The 12,620-nt window shown below is 54.3% G+C and overlaps 4 protein-coding genes across 4 annotated transcripts; 3 read left to right on the top strand and 1 right to left on the bottom strand.

Annotated features, from left to right (window-relative positions):
• Positions 1–115: 115 nt before the first annotated feature.
• Positions 116–2,662, top strand: LMH87_002457 (uncharacterized protein; the record flags this gene model as incomplete). The annotated part of the gene is made up of 2 exons (XM_056193918.1): positions 116–910; positions 962–2,662. 2 exons carry the CDS (start codon positions 116–118, stop codon positions 2,660–2,662), a joined length of 2,496 nt encoding a protein of 831 aa, XP_056050907.1.
• A 667-nt stretch (positions 2,663–3,329) lies between these two features.
• LMH87_002458 (uncharacterized protein) lies at positions 3,330–5,491 on the top strand (the record flags this gene model as incomplete). The annotated part of the gene is made up of 4 exons (XM_056193919.1): positions 3,330–3,427; positions 3,490–4,032; positions 4,089–4,221; positions 4,268–5,491. The coding sequence occupies 4 exons, from the start codon at positions 3,330–3,332 to the stop codon at positions 5,489–5,491; spliced, it is 1,998 nt and encodes a 665-aa protein (XP_056050908.1).
• Positions 5,492–6,363: 872 nt separating this feature from the next.
• Positions 6,364–7,099, bottom strand: LMH87_002459 (uncharacterized protein; the record flags this gene model as incomplete). Its single annotated transcript, XM_056193920.1, has 2 exons — positions 6,364–6,822; positions 6,965–7,099. The coding sequence occupies 2 exons, from the start codon at positions 7,097–7,099 to the stop codon at positions 6,364–6,366; spliced, it is 594 nt and encodes a 197-aa protein (XP_056050909.1).
• Positions 7,100–11,400: 4,301 nt separating this feature from the next.
• LMH87_002460 (uncharacterized protein) lies at positions 11,401–12,511 on the top strand (the record flags this gene model as incomplete). Its single annotated transcript, XM_056193921.1, has 2 exons — positions 11,401–11,523; positions 11,588–12,511. The coding sequence occupies 2 exons, from the start codon at positions 11,401–11,403 to the stop codon at positions 12,509–12,511; spliced, it is 1,047 nt and encodes a 348-aa protein (XP_056050910.1).
• Positions 12,512–12,620: the final 109 nt, after the last annotated feature.

Below are 12,620 nucleotides of genomic sequence, written 5' to 3' on the forward strand. Positions count from 1 at the left end.
CTCGAAGAAACTGTCCCGAGCTATCACTGCAAAATTCACAGAAATCAAAACTACTAGAGAACGGACCGGAAGAAAGACAAGGCCCAGTTCAAGTCTTGGGGAAATCTCATTCGCAATGGCGACAGAGACGGTCTCTGGGGAGCTTCCCCGATCTACCTCACGATACCGCACACTCCGCGGCAAAAGCATATCCACGCCTCGCGTTCTCGACATTTTCCGCGACAGCGATCAACCGGATGAATCGCCCACGCGCAGGATGCGATCGAGCAGCGTACATACACTGAGGGCTGGACGAGCCGGCAAGAGCGCTCCGGACGTGCCGCCGCTGCCGTCCTACGCACTTACACCTAAACCAGTCAACATACCTCCGCCACCAACGTTCAAGAATCGCGATGATGGCAAAATACCTACCAATGCCATCCAGATTCAAAGTGCAGCGGGCAGCGTGCGTGGGAAAAACGTCACTGAGCCCCTTGAGCAATCTCCGACCGCTTCACTGCAGACAAAAAGCAAGTCGAAGCGCCTCGTTTTCGGCAAGAAAGAGCTCGAAAACGAGCCGCTTCTAGATACTGGGCGTCTAGAGACTGAAGTGCAGCGTAGCATTGCCGAGCAAAAGAAACAGGATCTTGCGCGGCTCCAAGCGACCCTTGTTACGCCGCCACCTAAGCCAAAGACGTCTTTGCTCAGCTTGTTCTCAAGGAGCAAGAAGCTGACGACACCGACGCTCGTGCACCCAGATACTCCCAGCTCCTTCGCCAGCACAGTCTTCACCAGTCGCGGAAACAGCTTGGAGACGGCATCTAATCCCGATAGCGTCAAGTTCTCGGATCCCGCTGAAAAAGCCATTCCGCTCTCTGTTCCTCACTCGCTAGCTACTCCCACCACCCACGCGCCGCTAGAGTTCGAGCGTGTAAGTGCCAATCTGCCGTACTTCGACACACAATCTAATGAGTATTTGAAGCGGGTCGCCGTTCGATGCCAATCCTCCACAATCAACCTCCCCGTTTCTCTTGAAACCAACGCAGTGGACATTCTGTTCATGGCTTCGACCATGATGCGCCACCACATAAACCCGGCCAGCAGTGTCGTGGTCGAGTCCTACCTCGTGCTGGGGCTTGAGCGCCGTCTGCGACGCTATGAGCGTATCCGCGATGTCATGAACACCTGGGACCAGGACCACGAGAATTCCTTGCTGATCCTGAGCTGCCCTGCCTCCATGAGTGACCACGATCTCGACATTGACGCCGTTCCCGACTCTACCGAAACACCGCCGGGCTTCACCCTGCAGCTCCACCAATCTTCGCGCCCCGGGAAATGGAACAAGCGCTGGATCACTCTGCTCGAGAATGGCCAAATGTACTCGGCCAAAACAGCAGATGCGCTGCCGGGCGATGCCGCCTGCGTGCAGCTGTGCCACCTGGCAGATTTTGATATCTACTCGCCCAAGGAGGCTGAAATTCGACAGAGCGTCAAGCCGCCCAAGCAGTTTTGCTACGCAATCAAGAGCCAGCAAAAGAGCGTGATATTTTCCGACGAAGTCAACTTTGTGCATTACTTCTCCACAGACAATGAAGAGGTCGCTACGAAATTCTACGAGCTGGTGCACGGCTGGCGAAGCTGGCACCTTGTCGCCAAGAAACTTGCTCTCGACCGCAAGATGAATGCTCCCGCGCCCCAACTCACATTTGACTCGGCCAATGGCTCGGATACGTCTGCCGATGAGAGCAAATCTGACACGGAGCCATCGAGCGCGACTTCATCTTTCCGAATTGGCACCTTTCAGCCGCTTCTAGACGTGGATAATATTTCCAAGCTGGCTGAAGAAGCGCGAAAGCTGCTGCCGGTTGAGCCACCGGCACCTGTTACTACGGAGGAAAAGCATGAGGCACACCCACCTGCCCCCGACTTTCCACCGCCATCCACGCCGGCTCCCAAAGCCAAGGAGCAGCCTGTCAAGCCGAGCCTGAAGCGAGCTGACACCGAAAAGGACTCTGGCTCCCCGCCAAACCAAATGTACCACCCCTCACCCGGCCCCCTCAGCGCGACGGATTGTGTGAAGAGTAGCCCTGAAGCCGACTCAACCTCGCTCGGACTTGATGCTTTCAGCTTTGACATCCCCGAGGACAAGCCTGAGCCAAAATCATGGTTTCCCTCTGCTGCAGAGCACACTGCCAAGCTGCGCAAAGACGAGCCACCCCCTTCGTTCCGCCGACCAGCCACGGCAGACCCAGCCCTATACAGCGGCAGCCCGCGACGAGCGAACCCGCAGCTTTCCATCAAGACGCACTTTTTAGAGCCACCAAGGCCGTTTGACAGCTTTGGTATTCCGCCGCCAAAGCTGGGCTCAAACACGCCACTGATCTACAAGCTGCCGGGGACACCCATGCTGCCGTCTGCGCCGCGAGCCCATCCTATGATTAGCTCGAAGAGCGGCAATGTCGGTGCTGCACCGCCACCACATGGCACGAGGCCGCGAAGTCGTTCGACAGCGTCTAGCCTGCAAGGCAGACGGCCCATGCCGGCAAATATGCCACCGGTGCCTCCTCTCCCTAACCGGTCTATGAGGCGAGATACGCCACCTACGACGCCGATTTTGTCTGTCCAGCCTCGGTACCCGCCTCCTCAGCGCGGACCTGCACTACAGCCTTTCCCTACGCGTTGACTTTAGCGCTGGGTGGCACTGGAAGGGAGTTTCTTTTGTTGCTGCATTTCTAGGCGATGATAGCCGCTGGATCTCTTCGCTTCTCGCAACCTGGAATTGTTTTGATTTGGGCTATTGGAGTTTGGTGATTGTTTGATCGAGTACAATTGGTATGGTTTCAAAATTTTAATCTTTAGTGATATCTCTGGGAACGGAATGCGGCGTATTGAAGCACTCATTTTGCATTGTAATCTTAGTTTAACTGGTGGAATGGTACGCCACTATTGGCGATTTTGACACTCCTCGCTATGCATCCGTGTAACCTAAATTGTCCGATCGCCTCTATTAATAATTTGGAAACACTGTCTGCTTTGCATGCTTTGATTTTACTCTAAGCGACTTTGTAGTGAAGAGTGACAGCGCGGGTGTGTAAGTGTACAGTGTAAAGTACAGTGCGGCATTGCTAAGTACACAGTAAGGTGACGCGCTCCCAAACAGGCAGATCGCGACAGCTTCGCTAACGGCGGGTCGGATTTCGGCCAATGACTGCGCCAAAACAAAGCCGAGCTAAAGCCTCACATCGGACATCTGCATCTATGCACACTTGATACACCTGATTCAACCGAGCTCAGCAGTTCCTCGAGCTTTTACCGCGCTGGCTGCTGGTGTTCAACTCGTCAGGGACACAATGGCGCTCACGCCCCATGAGCTTGCGCAGCTGCGGGTCGCGCTGCAGGACGCAGTGGTGAGATGCTCAGAGCGCTGCTTGTACCAATCGGCGAAATGGTATGGCCAATCTCACGTCAAATTTGGCGCCGCAAGACGTAGTCGCTAACGTTGACGCACAGGGCGGCGGAGCTGTTGACGTCTCTGCCCGAGCCAACAGAGGAGGAGCTCGAGGACGCCGACAACGAGCAGCCTCACCTGTCCCCCGTCTTCCTGCCAAACCAGGACCCGGAGGAGGCGCAGCTCGAGTCCAAGGAGCTAAGCAAGTACCTGCTCGCCAAGTCGCTCTTTGACTGCCGCGAGTATGACCGCTGCGCCGCCGTCTTTCTGCCCGACTCTCTCTTCTCCACGGTGCTCGGCTCCAGTCCGGACGCGGGCGGCGGCACGCCGAGCAAGAGCAAGAGCAAGGCAAAATCGACAGAGGCTGCAGCGTCTTCTTCCCTACCAAAGATTAGCCAAAAGAGCCTATTTCTCGCCCTGTACGCCAAGTTTCTCTCGGGCGAGAAGCGCAAGGCGGAAGAGTCCGAGATGGTCACTGGACCACAAGACCTCGGCACTGTTGTGAATAAGCAGCTCCTTGCGGTGGGGAGCTACCTATCGTCGTGGTTTGGAGCAAAGACTGTGGATAACGAAGTGGTTGGAAGCCAGGGCTGGCTGGAATACCTGTATGCCACCAGATTTTCATGCTCCGTATGTATGCGAATGCTGACATTCAACACAGATATGGTATGGTGCTTGCCAAGGAAAAGAATGATAAAAGGGCTCTGGGATTCTTTTTGCAGAGTGTGCACAAATTTCCCATGAATTGGGGCTGCTGGCTAGAAATTACATCCCTGACCTCTAGAAGCGAAGACGTACGTATGACGTTACAGAGCAAAGGCAAAAACTAATCTTCAACAGCTGGATCGCATATCTCGACACTGTCCGCAAAACATCATGTCATACATGTTTCACTTACATACGTCGCTCGAACTGTACCAACATTCAGCAGGTCTAGCAAACTCGCTCGAGCAGCTCATGGGTATTTTCCCCACGTCGTCTTTTCTTCTAACTTGCAACGCGCTGTTGGCATACCACGAAAAGGATCTCTTGCTTGCGGAACAACACTTCAGCCGCCTACTATCCTTGCACCCGCATCGCCTCGACTCCCTGGATCACTACTCAAATATTCTATATGTTCTGAACCTTCGACCAAAGCTCGCATTTTTGGCGCACCTATGCTCTAGTGTGGACAAGTTTCGACCAGAAGCTTGCGTTGTAATCGGAAACTACTATTCGTTACTATCCATGCACGAAAAAGCCGTACAGTATTTCCGCCGCGCGTTGACGCTAGACAGGACCTGCTTGTCGGCCTGGACGCTAATGGGCCACGAATACGTCGAGCTCAAGAATACCCACGCAGCCATTGAATCATACAGACGTGCAGTAGATGTCAACCGCCGTGACTACCGTGCGTGGTATGGCCTGGGTCAGACATACGAAATGCTCGAGATGCACACGTATTCACTGTGGTACTACAAGAAAGCCGCGGGCCTGCGGCCGTGGGATGGCAAGATGTGGATGGCCGTTGGATCATGTCTGCAAAAGATGGGCAGGGACCGTGATGGTATCAAAGCTCTGAAGCGTGCTCTGCTCGCCGATGCATACTACGACGCCGGCAGCAGCTTTGGAAACGGCGGAGACGGTTTCGGCTCACAAGCGGCGACAGCGCACATGGATCCCGAAATTCTTTTGCAAATTGCGACCATGTACGAGCAGATTGGCGAGGAAGAGGAAGCAAAATCATACATGGAGCTTTGTGTAGGGCAAGAGGATGGCGGCGGTCCCGCTGGCAGAGATGCAGACGGCGCTGTTGTCGATGCGTCGCGCGCGCACAACGACTCGCCAGGAGGATCTGATGACGGAGAGCGCGAGGAAGGGCGCAACGAGGGAACGGGCGTCACGGCCGCCACTAGTAAAGCGCGCATGTGGCTGGCCCGGTTTGCCATGCGCACCTCGGATTATACAGTGGCTCACCGGCTTGCGACTGAGCTTTGCCAAGATGGTGTCGAAGTTGAGGAGGCCAAGGCTCTGGTGCGCGAGGTCCGGTCACGTCTAGATACTTCCGAGGGAATTTTGACCTGAGAAGGCATCAGCAGAAACAAGAAACGACGGGTGAAACGAACAGTAGCTAGCATAGTCATATCTGAGCGGGAGACTACGAGACATGCGCAATGAGAATTGACGACTCTCTCACAATGGTGTTGTCGATTTTAGTGGAGAACAATGCCCCGTAAGATGCACATGGCTATGTCAAATGATGCAACGAATGAAAAGCTATCCGAGTTGAGGATGTGCTCGAATTGGCTTCAATTCCCTTGCGTAAATTCGGAAACGACTAGATCTAGCTTTACCCACAGACAGTGGTACTCCCTGGACTAATCAGATTGGCTGCTGGCTTGTACCAGTAGGAAGCAGAGGACGACGCACGGATGCGTGGAGTGGATGAGATGGATGGGCCGGATCTGCACAGATATACACGGCATTGCGAACTGTTTAGGAAGCACAACCCGATGGTACCTGGTGGCGGCTCCCGTCTCCAACCCAGCCGTCGAGGTACCATGGGTGCCTGGACAAAAACCCTGGTCATGAAACGAGGCCCAGTATTGCAGATTTACGGCACGAAGAAACGGAAACTCGCAGTTACCAGTGAAGGGCAATGGTATAAAAACATGTTAAATATAACAATTAAGAATAAACCCCTAATTATTAACCTCCGCTAGTAATATTGACCGTACCAATACACGATGTAGCCAATGAAATCATCTTCTCGAGGAGAATGATTAAACAGAAGCGAACTTTTATTCTAGAAGCGAACAAATATACCAAAAAAACTCCGGGCGCGCGCCTGCTCAAACCTGCAAGATCCCTCGGTCAGAGTGAGACTCCTCCGTGAGCTCCTGGCAGCATCAGAACCAATCGCAGCAGCACTGCTCCATTGCAACCGCTGAAGGCATTTACAGAGCCAGGGCAGCGGCGGCGGCGAGAGCCAGAGCGCCAGCGCCAGCACCGAGACGGCCAGCACCGGCAGTGACGGTGGGAGGGTTGGTGCCGGTGGGCTGGACGACGGGGGGGTTCTGAGTGCTGGCAGGAGGGTTGGGGTTCTGGGTAGCAGGAGGGTTGGGGTTCTGGGTGGCAGGAGGGTTGGGGTTCTGGGTAGCAGGAGGGTTGGGGTTCTGCGTGCCAGGAGGGGGGTTCTGAGTACCAGGAGGAGGGTTCTTGGTACCAGGAGGAGGAGGGGGAGGGTTCTTGGTGCCGGGAGGAGGAGGAGGAGGAGGAGGAGGCAGGTGGGTGGCGGGAGGAGGCAGGTGGGTGCCGCTGGTGACGATGGTGCAAGGGCAGTCGGTGATGGTCAGGGTGGTGGCCTTGGTGACGGTGAGAGTCTTGTTGCCGTGGACGGGAATCAGAGTAGGGCCCTGCGATATCGATGTTAGTCACGATGCGTCTTTAACTTTTTGGACGTCAATGACGACCGGCAGCCGGCAAGAAGAGTGTGAGATGGGGGTTGTTCTCAGACCCAGCATTGCGCCGCTGTCGAAGCTTGGGGGCTAGACATACAGGGCAGTAGGTGGTGTAGGCAGTAACGACGGTGGTGTAGGTGTGAATGGTGCCGTTCTTGTCGCCGTTGCCGTGTGTGCCGTTGTTGACCATGGCGGCGGCGCCGGCGGCGAAAGTGACGAGAGAGAACTTCATGTTGTTGAGTGTCTTTGTTTTCGGTCTTGTTTCTTTGTTGTTGAAAAAGCGAATGTGGTGAACCAAGTTGGATGGTACTCGAGAAAAAGTTATCAAACTGTAAACTTGTGTTGGATAGAAGAGGAAAAGAATAAGAAGAGCTTCGGGGGAGGTTGTGGATGGTCTTTGTAGTTGAAGGTCTGGTGGGTCGTGCGAACCGGTTGCAGAGGGCGTGCAGCGGAGGAAAGAAAAAAAACTGCACACAAAACAGACGAGAATAGAATCGGATCCAGAAAGAGAAACATGTCACGGCCGGGACGAATCGGTGGTGTGCGGCTGCGCTCGTCTCAGTGGGATCGATGATGCATGGGTGTATTGTCGCCGGATGCGGATACCTGGTAGCCGTGAGGTACGATTGCGGATCCCCCAGCTGTCTTCGGTGCGTGTAAGCCGGACACCCCCCACCGCAGGGCGTGGCGAGTGCGGTCGGCGAATAGAAGAAGGAAAAAACTGGGCTTTCCAAGGCAACCAGACGCATGTTTTTCCCGTCTGTCGCTGCAAATTCCCTCACACCACGCTCAAGTGCTCGCGCTGCTGGGCTGTGCTGGGACGATGCTGATAGGCCGACCTGCCTGGCTGGCTGGCTGCTGGAACGGAACGGGGGGTGGAGAGAGCTCGGGGGCTTAAGCAGGCGAAAACTCTAAAACCAGTTTTACGAGCTTTTTTTATCGTCTTTATCAAAGGGAGAAAAATGGCAATTGTAAACAAACAAAGCGATACAGCAAGGAGAGGAATACGACATGTCATGATGGCGGCTGGTTCTTGTGATCAGCCACGGTTCAATTGGTCCGTCGCTGCCGTTTTGAAGCCATTTATAAAGTTGCCCTGCCTGCATCTGCTTCTCAGCGCAACAGCCCCATCGTCGATGGGACAGCAGACAAGGCGAGCTTGTGAACTAACTAGTGCGGGCTCGCGCCGTGCTAAAGCAGCCCATTCACGCCATGCGAGCAGGGGCACCGGTGCCCTCGGAGCGGTTCTCCTTGGCCTTGTTAGCGGGCCTGCTAAGCTAGTTATACGCGACAGAGGTATATACGGCTGTGCAAGCTCTGCGCCGCCGCCGCCACCGTCGCTCTTCTGCAAGGCACAGTAGAAGCCGGCCGGCTGCGTACACATGGTGCTAGATAACCCTGCCTGGCAGGTGGGGAGACGGGGTGAAAATTATGGAAAAATATTGGTAGACGAATGGACCAAGAAAAAAAAAGGCTCCGTTTCCTATGCTGATTGTATGGAGCGTGGGCATACTAGTTGCTATGTCTGCTCCATCACCAGCTCATCGAGCGATGCGTTTTGCTCTTGAGCTAGAACTAGGAGCCTACTGGTAGAATCCAATGACTCAAAGTCAGGCTTTGGCGTGATTTCCTCGCAAGCCCGCACCAAAATTGCAGCCGTCTCAAGGCTGGTGGAATACGAGCCGGATCACCGACATGGCCAAAGTAGGAAAAGTCGTGCGACACAGTAACTAGTGGTTGCGAGCAATAGATCGAACGACATGGCGATACGGCCATGTCCCTATGGAGCAGCACAGCGGACAAGAGGTGACATTCTAGCTAGCCTATGAGCTGTGTGTATGTGTGTGGTTCGAGTAACTTCTCCAGCCGGCTGGACATGGGAAAAAACCAGAATGGCGTCAGGCCATAGAAACTCTCTTTTCTGGAACTGGAAGCTCGGAGCTTGCTCGCCATTGGCTCAACGGTCCATTTGCTGCGTTCTCCTCCATGTCAGCTCGCAAAAAACCACAAACTACACCAGAAAAAGGAAAAAAGCTGGGCGTGTTCATGATGGTGGGTGGAGATGGGCTTGGCCTCGGAGAAACAAAACCTCGCCAGCCTTGCAAGGGGACCAGCCAATCAGATGTTGGAATCTACTAAACAACGAACAAAGTTTTTCTTGCCCAGCAGCAATTCCCACCCCTCCTTCCCTCTGTAGTTTTTCCCTACCTATCGCGCTGTGCTGCGGTTGTTGTTTCGCCGGCCCTTCTTTACACCCGGTGGAATGTTCCCTTGCACCACCACCCGTCTTTGGTTGGCCTGTGACGTAGGGTGGAAAACTTTGTTTTGCCATGCTTTCTTGCTGCATTACCCATTTCGGTGTATTTAGAGACAATATTGTGACCAGGAGGCTGGGAGGCCAGGAGCTGGCAGACTGTGATGAGCTGATCGCTGGCCGCTTGCAGATGACTTTGCACGACGTGGGCCAGCCGGAGATTCTTATGAAGAGTAATCAAAACTGGCCACCTTATTTTGCCCATGTTATTGGCAATCCATATTTCGTTTCGCAGCGTTTCACCCGTTTTGAGTATCAGAGCTGTGATGCCTTTTGCTTTTTTATTGCTCATGCTGGCGCATGAGCATCTATTGGGCCAATCTGTTGAGAATTGATAATCTGTACTGGTAGTCGCAGAGCGATTGACGACAACAGTTGGACGAATCAGACGATCGCAACTGCACAATGTCACGGTGCACCCACGCCTGAAATAGACAGGCTAGGGTAGGGTACGCCTCTTCATGCACGCATGTATCCGTATAGGTGAGACATGGGTCGTCCTTGACCTGCCCATGCTCCCCGGCCGATGAATCTATGTATATCTGTGATGCTTGCACTTGATGGCAGCTGGCGCTATGCCTGCTAAAGCCGATCGGCATTTCCGGCGTACCCTGTCGCGGTCCATTGCGGTCACACTGGCGGGGCAGATGAGCAGGCGTTGACTGTACCTAACGTTAGCGCAGCCGGGGCGCCTAGCCCTGCTAGCTTCTACAATGCTGGTAGAAAGGGATCAAAGGCTTGTTGTATATCCAATGTTATGTCCGCCGATCATACATGAAATCGGGTTCCAAGGCATCTATCCCGGGGCAGATCGTTCTGCACCATCTTTGCCCATGAAAAGCCCTTTGCCCATGAAAAGCCCACAAACAGAGTGCATGGTAATCAGAGTGCACGGCGACCAAGACCCGGTCGCAGGACAGCAAGACATGATCTGATAGGAAGCAGCGTTGCATGCCAGTCTGCTGTAAGCGAAAACGGCATCAATGCGATCGTCGAGGCAGCAAATCAGCCACATTACTAGTGACACAGCTTGCACACTTACACATGCATCTGCTGGTCTATGCCCAATCGCCAACCAACCAATGCCCTAGAAAGTGGCTGGTAGTTGGTTGCAATATGGGATGCCCATCAGTGACCAAATAGGACGGGCCGAGGAATTGATCTTCCCACTGATTTCGCCCCTCCAGTGAAGCGTGCCCGGGTTCAGGGTCTACATTCCAGTGCCCAACACAGAGTCATGCCGTGTCCGCACACGCGGGACCCTGCCCTACGTCATTGGTTGTTTGCCAACTTGCATTGCTGTCTCAACCGCAAGCAAAACAAAGAATGCATTGTTGCCATACGCAGGTCGGGTTTCGCCATCTGGCAGTGATGCACCGTCCGCCGGCCAACAGCAACACGTAGGACATTCGGTGACGATCCTCGACGTGACTCACAACCAACATGGTCTTCCAGCGGCCAGGCGAGTGGCCAGCTCAACTCGCCGCATTCAGCGCGCGCTACGCAACCTGTTGGTGGCTGCGAGCTGACTTCCTAATGCGTCCAGCTTGACGATCACCATTTCCTTGGCGTCCATGGGAGAGCTGAAGCAGCCTGTGTCTCGGGATTGAATATGACGTCGCAGTACCCGAAAGCAGCCGCAATCGTTTTCGCGGGAGGTTGAGGCTATTGACATGTCGGCAAGGTCGCTGATATCCCAAAATAGTTGCTGTTGTGCATTTCGAGTCTGGTCAACTTGCGGCTAACGTAATATGGCAGCCGAGACACTAGCGGTCGCACTGCAGCGCAAAATACGAATACGTTTTGCGCTAATGACTTTTTTTCTGCAACTTGCCTTCAGGGTCGCATATTGATGCAGCTGCGCCGAGAGCAGGCATTCTCTCAAGTATTGTTCGGTCAGTCATGAGATATTGGATACGTAGCCGGAGAATAATCTATGTCTGGGCGAATACGCCCGCGTCTTGCCGTGGTTTGAGGAGACTGCCGAGGGGACCCCTGGTGTAGTGGGGCAGCGAGATACCTGCGCCCGCAGCGGTTGCACCACGAATTTGCATGTATTTTCATCACGTGGAGGGGCAGAACCGCGATAACTCACGATAGCCCAACGGACAACCCTCATTTCCTTACCGCCCCTCACTGCACTCCCATTGTCGCGGTATTTAAAGCTGCGAAGCTGACTGTCTTTTTTCTCTGCTTGATACCAAGTCAAATCAGACAAGATGCCTGCCGAAACTACCACTCTCCAGGAGTTCGAGAGCGTCTACCCCAAGCTCCAGGCCGCCATCCTCGAGCATGCCAAGTCGTACAAGCTCCCCCAGGGGGAGATGGACTGGTTCAAGCTGGTATGCGGGCAACCCAATCGTGCTCTTGGAAGACAAAGTTGCAAACATACTAACATGTGAATAGAACCTCGAAACCAACCCTCTTGGCGGCAAGTGTAACCGTGGCATGTCCGTCCCCGACTCGGTCTCGCTCCTCATCGGCGAGAAGCTCAACGAGGAGCAATACTTTGAGGCTGCGACCCTGGGATGGATGACGGAGCTTCTCCAGGCCTTCTTCCTCGTTTCCGACGACATCATGGACGGCAGCATCACCCGCCGCGGCAAGCCTTGCTGGTACCGCATGGACGGCGTCGGCATGGTGGCCATCAACGACGCCTTTATGCTCGAGTCGGTCATCTACACGCTGCTCAAGAAGTTTTTCCGCTCGCACCCGGCCTACATCGACCTCGTCGAGCTCTTCCACGAGACGACGCTGCAGACTGAGATGGGCCAGCTGTGCGATCTGCTGACCGCCCCCGAGGACAAGGTCAACCTCGACAACTTTTCCATGGAAAAGTACCAGTTCATCGTCATCTACAAGACGGCCTACTACTCCTTCTACCTCCCCGTCGCCCTCGCCCTGTACCAGCTCAACCTCGCCACCCCCAAGAACCTCAAGCAGGCCGAGAGCATCCTGATCCCGCTCGGCGAATACTTCCAGGTCCAGGACGACTACCTCGACAACTTTGGCCTGCCCGAGCACATTGGCAAGATTGGCACCGACATCAAGGACAACAAGTGCTCCTGGCTCGTCAACAAGGCCCTCGAGATTGCCACCCCCGAGCAGCGCAAGATTCTCGAGGACAACTACGGCCAAAAGGACGACGCTAAGGAGGCCGTCATCAAGAAGCTCTACGACGACATGAAGCTCAAGGACATCTATCTTGAGTTTGAGGAGAAGCGCGCCGAGGAGATTCGCGAAATGATTGCCAAGGTCGACGAGAGCGAGGGTCTCAAGAAGGAGATTTTCGAGGTATTCCTCAAGAAGGTCTACAAGCGCACCAAGTAAGGGACCTGCCTGAGAAAGGAGTGATGCGGGCATGGATGATATGCAAGAAATGAGTATGGAACGCCTTGCCAAAAAAAGTACATTAATTCAAAACTCTACATAGAAGGGT

Source organism: Akanthomyces muscarius, chromosome 3, assembly GCF_028009165.1.
Source record: "Akanthomyces muscarius strain Ve6 chromosome 3, whole genome shotgun sequence".
NCBI lineage: Eukaryota > Fungi > Ascomycota > Sordariomycetes > Hypocreales > Cordycipitaceae > Akanthomyces > Akanthomyces muscarius.